The sequence below is a fragment of the Ananas comosus genome, unplaced genomic scaffold (genome assembly GCF_001540865.1).
Source record: "Ananas comosus cultivar F153 unplaced genomic scaffold, ASM154086v1, whole genome shotgun sequence".
NCBI classification, from domain to species: domain Eukaryota; kingdom Viridiplantae; phylum Streptophyta; class Magnoliopsida; order Poales; family Bromeliaceae; genus Ananas; species Ananas comosus.
In genome coordinates, this window is record NW_017891560.1 from 1 (window position 1) to 10277 (window position 10277).

Consider the following 10277-nt stretch of genomic DNA (forward strand, 5'->3'; position numbering starts at 1 on the left):
AAAGCGTGGAAAACAGTATTTCTAGGGTATGCCTTAACACCTATCAACTATTTACAATTTTTTTACCAACTGTCCCTAGAGCAAGTGGCAAAGGGTTTGATGGTTGGTATCCGAGACCCAAATTCGAATCCTAGTTGATTCACATTTCTAGCTAAGTTTATTTCTAAACGAACTAAACGAAGCGGGTAGTATGCTATCTATCTCTCAAAAAAAAAAAAAAAAAAATTTACAATTTTATCAGCTGCAAATATATCCAAAGCAGCCAAGTAGTTGCATTGTGCCTTGAAACTAGAAAATTAATTTTCCGAAAACAATTAATCACCATAACTACATTAGAAGAACTTTCTTTTGCCTGACTAATTACTAATGAATTTATTATTTTTGGACTCCAATACTTTCAAGTCCAGGATCTTCTTATTTTGTATAGTATATTAATTGTCTTGTAGATAAAGATATTATATAAACAAAGTTGGCCTTGGATCACTCACCCAACATTAAAAATTTCAGTTTATTAAATCCAAGCCAAGAGAATCTGATTCGCTTATTAAAGATACAAATGCTAGAAGTCATAGAATATTACCAGATAGGTTTCTATATCTTACAAATATAATAGTCATCACTATAATAATTAATTCCACGTGCCAATTAACTTTCTCTAATGAATGTAGATTACATATTCAAGAGTAACAAAATAGAGGGAGTTCCTATCCTTCTTTTTAATACTTTATTAAGATGTTTTACAACAATCCAATCTGGTAGACCTAAATTACCAAAATGTTTAATTCTAATTATAAGTATTAGAGTTCCAGATCAGGTGCGATTATTGGTACATCAGAAACAATTAACCCTCTCGGGATGCAGCTATGAAGAGACTTATAATGACATTAGCCTTTTTCAGCTTTTTAGAAAACTAGTAAAGTGCACGTGTAAATGCATGTCACATTTTAGAAAAAATAAAATAATAAAGATCGGATATGATACTCATACAGTAGCAAACACACATGACCAAGATCGATGTAATATATATTTTTCTTTTTTCTTACTAAAATAAATGGTATACTTCTTACTAAAATAAATGGTATACTCCACTCTAACCGCTTAATCTTGCAAAGTTCAAACAAATGATCTACTTTTGCAAAAATGCAAAATCAGTAAGGTTTTATACAGATTGGCCTTAAATCTATTAATGATAAAGAATGAAAGTTGCAATCAATTTAAAAATAAATAATAAAAGTTGGGGCCCCAATTTAAAGTGGCCCATAGTTGAGGGGTCTGTCTCTTACCTGATGCCTTTTTTTTAGAAACCTGCGGTACGATAGTCTTGAAAATTTTTCTTAATTGAAAATTAATGAGAGAGATTTAGAAAGGACAATTTCATCAAAAAAATTAAGAGATATCTTTAATGTCATTCGTTAGATTAGATCCGATAACTTATACATAGTTTGTAAACTAAAAAATTAAAATAAAAAAATTATTAAACGGTTGCGAGATATTAATCAGAAAATGGATTAGATCTGATGGTTCATATATATTGTTAGAATATGATCGATATTTCATTATAAGGAAAGGACAATTTTGAAAAAGAAGAAAACAGAAAAATGGAAAGCGTGCAGTATGAGAGAGAGAAGATTTAGAAAGGTAAGAGAGTAATTTGGTCAAAAAACATTAATAGATATTTTTAATATCATAAAATATCTATTATAGTCTTTTTATAGAATGCTTTATTATAATTTGCTTCATAAAATTTTTTAAAGATAAATGTACTACAATTGTTTAGTCTCTCTCAAACTTAAATTCTAGCTTCGTCCTTGCCCCCTGTTTAGATTCTAATGTCTCCAATTCTCTCGTCATTTCCTAAAAACATCACCAATAGATATAAGTAGACCTGGCAATCTCGACCCATACCCGCAGGTGCCTGCGGGTTACCCGCAAATTTACGGGTATGGGTACCAATTTTTTCAACCCAAAAAATTATGGGTAAAACGGATGGGTACCCATTAAGCTGTGGATATTTTGGGTAATCCGCGGGTACCCACGGATATCCGCACACATATTTTTTAGTTACAAAATATATTTTTTTTAATTAAAATACATATATATTTATTTATCCTTCCTAAAAATTCTAACTATAATTTCTTATCGCGTCTTTTATATTACGAATTTAAGCTCTAAGACTTTAAATATCTTTATTATATGTTATGATATTTTAAATAATGAGTTATGTCATATTTTTAAAACTTATATATATGTATTTTNCCTTCCTAAAAATTCTAACTATAATTTCTTATCGCGTCTTTTATATTACGAATTTAAGCTCTAAGACTTTAAATATCTTTATTATATGTTATGATATTTTAAATAATGAGTTATGTCATATTTTTAAAACTTATATATATGTATTTTGCATTTAAAAAATATAAGAGAAAAAAAGTAAAAAAAAAAATTGCGGGTAATCCACATACCCACCCGCCCACCCGCGGGTGGGTATGGGTAATGATGTTGACTACCCAAAAATTTATGGATAAATTTTACCCATGCCCAAGTAACCCGCGGGTACAATGACCCGCCCGCGGGTTACCCAACCCGCCCGTTTGCTAGGTCTAGATATAAGACCCATGTTGCACTTTCGCGAGGCAAGCTTGTCTCTCATACCAAATGTAATATGACTTAGCCTATTAGGATCTAATTTAGTAATATGGTTACTAAAAGCACAATTTTTTTATTATAAAAGGTTCAAAAATTTGAAAAGTATTTTCAATCTTTTTTTTTTCTTTTATACTATAAAATTATGCTTGTAACCACTATTGGAAAAGCATGTAGTCACCAGAGATTGTAACCGCAAATTTATAGTTTAAAAAATAAAAATTGAAAGCACTTTTTAGATTTTTAGATTTTTTAAATATAAAAGTAATATCTTTAATCACAATATTCTCCAACTAGGCTTTATATAAATCATTGGGCCAACAATCTGCCCAAAATGAATAAGCCCAACTATTGTAGAACTCGAATTATGACCGCATTAGCCGTAGCACGCCGGCCACTACTCTAAAAACAAGGGTAAACTTCAAATATATACCCTCCCGTGGTTTCACACTTTTTCATTTTATTACTTTGTGGTTTAAAATATATCAAGTTAGCCTCTGTGGTTTCGCACTTTCTTATTTTAATACCCTATGATTTAAAATGTATCAAGTTAGTACCATTTGGTTTTATTTTTCTCTTTTATTATCTATTTCACTAATTCTTTTATTAAATCAGTGACAAAGTTAACATTAAAGGGTACTAAAGTGAATATTCGATAAATCTAGGTATAGTATCTGAAGTTTTTTGTATATAATTTAACTAAATATTAATGGAGGAAAAAAAATCAGTGACAAAGTTAAAACTAAAGGGTATTAAAGTAAATATTCGATAAATCTAGGTAGAGTATTTTAAGTTTTTTGTATATAATTTAACGAAGGAACCGACGAAAAGAAAAAAATGAAACCACAGGGTACTAAATTGATGCACCTTAAACCACAGGGTACAAAAGTGAGAAAGTGCGAAACTATAGGGTATTAAATTGATACACTTTAAATCATAGAGTACTAAAGTGAAAAGTGCGACACTACACGGGTGATATTTGAAGTTTTTCCTAAAAACAATTAATTCGGTGTCTTAATTTATTTCCCCAGCATGATTTACGTGCAAAAGTAAAATTAGGCAAAAGTAAAAAAGTTTTTTTTTTTTTCTTTGTAAGGATGTATGTCACTTTTATTCTGCGAGCACTTTTCCCATATAGCATATATATGGAAATTAAGATGTTCATTACGAAGACCCTCCCGAATGTAACTTTTCTGATATAGGCTCTTCAACTTTATTTCTTTTATTTACAACATCTCAATTATATATAATTTACTTCGGTTTAGACCTTTACAACATATAAGGGTATATAAGAATTTAAGATACTATAAATTTTATATAATGATGTAGATTCTAATTTTAAAGTTGTTGTTCTTAACTTTTAGCTTGTATAGTATGGATTTTATGGTAGTCATCTATTATTATTTGTTTTCTTTGTGTCCTTCCCATTGTCAAGGACATAACCAATTCAACTAGGATACCACATTACTATATATTAGGGCGAGTTAACGTTCGCAATATAAAAGTTTACTAAGAATATCAAGGTGTCCAAAGATCTTATTCTTTCTCATTCTATTATTAAGAATTTGACATTCCGGTGTTTAATTCGTAAGGTCAAATTATTAATTAAGATTACGAAAAATATACAATTAATATATTTGCTTCGTTAATTAATAGCAGATAATGCTATCAGAAATTTCAACATCTTTATAGAAAAGTTGGATAAGATACTAATGATCAAATAGTAATAAACAAAACAGCTAGCTAATATACCTTTTTCTTTTCAACAATAATGAAGAATTTGTTTTTAGGTAAATTGGAAGAGCTTAACTTAGAGAGAGAGAGAAATTTCAGGTTAGAGGGAGAGAGAGAGTTGAGATTAAAAACCGAGCTTTTAGGTTAGAGATATAAAGAGATAAAAAGAGAGGAAGAACTTAGCTTAAAGAGAGAGATTTAAGGTTAGAGGGAGCGACAGAGTTGAGATTTTAAAAAGAGAGAGAGAGAGAGAGAGAGAGAGAGAGAGTTACCTGGTCGTTCCTCTCAATTAGTTTCAGATTTGTATGCTAGTATTTGAGGATTTTTGTTGATTGGAATAATTGATGGTTTGTTAAGCTTCATTTAGCTTGTGTAGTGATTGTTTCTGCCATATATATAAATAGTGCATGATGTGTAATTAGTGATCATGTTATGTTGTTGTCTTACAATATGTAGAAGAGGCTCTATCTATATAGTGGGTCGGCCGCGCTCTGCACAATATTCTAAATTAATCTTGTATGTAATTCTGCTTTCAAATAAGAAATGTTTGCAAAATAGTTTTCATAAAGGAGGTCCAGGATGTGAGTGGTGGCCATATATTTAATAATTGATATACACCATATAATCCACATACTACTGCTCATATAATGTTGTTCAATTAACGAGTAATATTTTAAACAAATAGAATTAGTGGACCACAAGTCGGTTTTTTTGTTTGTCGTTTATGAATGGTAATATTTTTATGTAGATAGTGGAAAAAGATGAAAGTAATACAAGTATTTTGGTATGTAATGATAGCAGAGTAAAATGATTACATTATAATCAAACAAATCAAGATTGTATCGTTGCATCTCTGTTTAGTGTATTTAGATAGATTATTGTTCTAATTTTTATTCACTATCATGTATTCTTATTCACAAATAGTTGTTGATTTCTTAAGGTTTATTGACAAATATTACCATATATTTTCTTTCATAAATAGTACTAAAATTAACTACAGCTCTAGATTTACAAGTAGTTAGGTAATATTAGCATTTTACAGCAAGAACAACCACCTCAGTTTTTTTTTTTTTTTTAAAAATTATCAAACAGCTTTACAAAATTATTTTAGAAAAATTATTTTTCTATCAAATTCAGTTAAATACTCTATAGCTTTTAACTCGATAGTAATTTTTCAAATCAAAATCAATTCAGTAGAAATTACTTCTCAAACTAAATTGCACACTTGGTCCTCACACTAAGAGGCCATTGACACTTTGATCCTCAAACTTTAATTTGTTGTAACTTTTAGCTTGTACTTTCAGAATTATTGCAATCAAGACTTATAACACAATTTAATTAATTAAATATTGATATATCACTAATATGAGGTGATATAATAGTGTTGTGATTGATGATGCACAAGTAATTATAATATCACATCACTTTTATATCAACAATATGATAAAATTTAGTCAACTAATTTATAGCGGGACTTAATTGCAATAATTCTAAAAGTTTGAACTAAAAATTACAATAAATTAAAATTTAAATACTAAAATGTCGCATGCTCCATAGTTTGAAGGCCAAACGTGCAATTTACGCAAGACAAAATAATATGATTATGATTTGCTAATAAAAGACTAGCAATATAAACACACACTTGCCCAAAAAGGCAAGACAATTCTATGCCTTAAAATTTCATTGTATTCAGGAGAAATTTATTTTTATTCCAAAAAATAATGTAGAGGTCATACATATTAATTATACGGTTGTAGACATCTAATCACGTTCCTCATCTTCTAATTTTTGTAAGGTCTATAAATAAACAAAGATAAAAATGTACAGAATTTATAGGAATTATGGACTATTTTGAGTTGGCTATCCAACTTCAAAATTTTTTATTTTACCATCTTTCAATTTTTTAATTTGGATTAGTCAACAACAATTTAATCTTAAATTTGAATGTGTTGTTTATTTTTACGCATGGTGTAGTTTTACTGTTGACTGACTCGAATCAAATAAATTGAAATGTTAGATAGTAAAATCAAATTTTTGAAAGATTGGATCGCCGACTTAACATGGTCAATAATTTAGTAACTTATGTACATACATTTTTACTACAAACAAAGTATATCTACTGAACAAAATATTCGCCAGATCCTTAGTCGTATATCGTGGTCCACAAAATAGACAAATTATGTGAAAGATGATAATGATGCAACAAGTTACTAACGGTCCATTTAGTATTGAGAGCTGCCCCTAATAATGTAAAAAGAATTTTGGGCTAGCTAGAAACATATAGGAAACATATTTCTAAGTTTTCTTATGGAACCGTAGAAATTATATTTTAACCGAATTAGTGTAATATGAAAGACGTGTTACCATGTAATTAAGCAAATAAAAAAAAAATTTCTCACAATACATTTTCCCCAGATATAACACACTAATTCTCTTCATATTCCAAATAACATATTCTTCCTGCAATCTCTTACGATAACAGTTAACTTTTCGCTAAATATAACAGATAATTAAGTCTCTTCAAGCCATCCTTTCAATATCTACGGAATTTCTCGTATGGCCTCAAAGTGTTGATTTTTTGCAATACCAACATACAGTATTGATATAAATCCTTTGTAATATTATCTTTATATATTATTAATGTACCGCTAGTTATTATAATAGGTAGGGATTTGACGAGATACTGCAGGCAATTGAGAAGTTTAACATGGGATTGGCAGCAAACAAGGAAAATGTTTTGGAAACCCAGAGTATTGAGTTCTATTCCCTTATATAGCGGATTATTGTCAGTTAATTTGTACGGTCCAATTATTGCTCATGTGAAGCGCATCGGATATTAATATCTATTTTTGCGTCATTCGACCAGTTTGCAGCGGTCCAAGTTATTTGTACAAGGAGACAAAATCATGGCATGTATTAAATGCAGTAGAAAATTACATGAGGAATTGAATAGGTGTACATTATTGCATTGTCGTTATAAATACCGGAACACAAAGCGTGTCGAGTCTCATTATTTAATCCTATTTTCATTTGATGGTCCACTCAACTAATTGCACAATTCTGGGCCCATATATACCTAGCTGGGGCCTACACATTAGGCCCGTGTATAATTCATTCATCTTAAAAACTTGTATCTTGACCGACTGTTCCTAGAGCAAGCGACAAAGGGCTTGGTAGTTGGTATCCGAAGTCCCAAATTCGAATCCTAGTTGATTCACATTTTCAGCTAAGTTTATTTCTAAATAAAATAAATGAAACGGGTAGCGTGTTACCTATCTCTCTAAAAAAAAAATAAAAAATAAAAAATAAAAACGTCAGAGGACACCGGGCTTGGCTGAGCAAAATTGACCTGCTAAATTCAAACAAATAAAATTAAAAAATTATTTAAATTAAACAAATAATTTAAATTAAAAAATTATTTAATTTAATTTTTTATTTTGGTAGTAGTAGCAGCACCTTCTCTGCTCTCCGATTCCGCAAAAGGACTTCGGTGAAACAGCTTCCGCGGAACGACGTTACGACCGATGAGGTCTCTTTCCTCCTTCCTTGTGTCCGTGAACGCGCTGTGACCTCCCCCTCCCCTCTCCCCTCCCCCTACTCCGCCATTGTCGAACTCTTCGAGAGCTCCTCTCCTCCGGTGAGTACTCGTCTCCATCTCCCCTTCTCCTTCCTTCTTCGGCGATTCGGTAGATCGCGCTTGATGATTGATTCCATTTCCTGCGGTTGCTAGGGTTTTGGTCGCTGCCGATTGCTGTGTGTTCTTGTTCTCTGAGCTTCTGATTTGAGCTGTTTTTGCTGTGGTTTTGTGGAATTTGAGCTTGTTGTGAGCAGGTAGTGGAATCGTGGAGCTGCGCTTTCTCGAAGTGGGTAGATGGATCTGGCTTGTGTGTTTAAGCATTCGAGGTCGGCTGTTCCTGGAGCGGGGACGAGTTCTAGGGTTCCGAATGAGCGGTTGGGGTTCGGTCGCCATGTTTTTGGGGAAATCAAGCTTAATCGTGGATCGTGTTCTGCGAGGAGGAGGAAGGGTGGACCTCGTAGTGGACAGATTATGTTGAGTTCGACCGTCCAAGGAACTTCTTATGACTATTTTAACTCACTGCCGCGGCATCGGAGTTCGCCAATCGTCCATTTCTTGGGTTCTCAGAAATTGCTGAGGGATCAGCTGCGTTTGCATTGCCAGGCCAACGATTCTTTAGCGCATGTAGACGGTGACACTCAAAGTGTCGAGGACGCTCAATTGCCTCCTGATGAGGATACGAAATCCACCGACAACGCAGAGTCAAATGATTCACTGGAAGAGGGAAAGGATACTCACAAAATAGAGAATTTGAGGGAATTGCTTCAAAAGACTCTAAAGGAATTGGAGGTGTCACAGCTTAACAGCACGATGTTCGAAGAGAAGGCACAGAGTATTTCCGAAACTGCAATTGCCTTGAAAGACGAGGCGGAGAATGCTTGGAAAGATGTTACTTCTGCTGTTTCTACTATCCAGGAAATCATCAATGAAGAGACTGCGGCTAAAGAAGCAGTTCAGAAAGCCACAATGGCTCTTTCCTTGGCTGAGGCCAGGTTGAAGTTAGCAGCAGAAGCTTTGAATTCAAAGAAGGAATTGCAGGACTCTTCTGAAGCCTCTGCACAGAATGAGGAGGAAGAGGCACTCTTGTCTGCTGAGATAGAGATCAAGGACTGTCAGGCCAGCTTGTCAAATTGTGAAGATGACTTGAAGCGGATTCAGACTAAGAAAGCAGAGCTACAGAAGGAAGTGGACAGGTTGAGTGAGATTGCTGAGAAGGCTCAGCTGAATGCGTTGAAAGCTGAGGAGGACGTGGCGAGTATAATGCTTCTGGCTGAGCAGGCAGTGGCCCTTGAGCTGGAGGCCACTCAGCGCGCGAATGATGCACAGCTCGTGTTGCAGAAAGCAGAAATCACGTTGCAGAAAGAAGAAAAGGCTGTCTCTTCTGTTGATGTGGTAGAACAGCAATTGCCATCTTCCCAAGACCAGATTAGAAGTGAAGAACCTCATGCTATCAAGGAGTCGAGCAAAGATGTTCAAGATGATTCTGCATTTGAAAGAGATGAGATGTTAAATGGTGACAGCTTGTTTGCGGGTGATGTTGCTGTCCAGAGTGTTGAAGAGTTTAAATCGGCTGATGATGTGCGTGATCAAGAGAATGGCAAGTTATCTTTGGACCCTCAGAAGGAATCGGAACCTGAACTAGAGAAGTCGAGGAGCATGCCACAAGCAAAGAAGAGTGATGTACAACACAAGGACCTCACTAAAGATAGTACGCCTCTTAGTGCCCCAAAAGCATTGCTGAAGAAATCATCCCGGTTCTTTTCAGCATCATTCTTTTCTTTTGATGTGGAAGACGAAGAGTTTACGCCTAGAATGGTTTTCCATGAGCTCATTTCTTTTGTCAGAAAGCAAGCACCAAAGCTAGTTGTTGGAATACTGTTTCTTGGGATGGGGTGAGTTGCATGGTAAACCAATAATCTCTAACAGTTATCTTAGTTAGTTATATATATATTTTTTTTATTTATGTTGCTATGATGTTACAACTTACAAGCATGGTTTCGCTGTCATCTTAATTAGTTTTGGTTGTATGTTTAGACATTTACTCAAAATTAGGCTCGAGCCTTGCCTGGCCTATCAACAAAGACTTCTCCATACTTCCGTTTCTTATCTTAACCACATATGGAATATCTGGAGACTATGCTGATTACTGTTCCTCTTTCACAGAGCTTTCTTCCTCACTAATCGGGAAGACAAGAGTGCCCAATTGCTTAATCAGCCAGATATAGTTACGGGTATTGAAGAAGTTACATCAACTGCAAAGCCTGTAATTCGTGCAATTCGTACGATTCCGAAAAGAATAAGGAAACTCATCCAACAATTACCT

General features: G+C 33.5%; 1 protein-coding gene across 1 annotated transcript; it reads left to right on the plus strand.

Annotated features, from left to right (window-relative positions):
* Positions 1-7834: 7834 nt before the first annotated feature.
* Positions 7835-10277, plus strand: LOC109705003 (K(+) efflux antiporter 2, chloroplastic-like; the record flags this gene model as incomplete). Its single annotated transcript, XM_020225770.1, has 4 exons — positions 7835-8014; positions 8108-8130; positions 8209-9846; positions 10118-10277. Coding segments are annotated over exons 3-4 (1758 nt in total), but the record flags the coding sequence as incomplete, so codon positions are not given.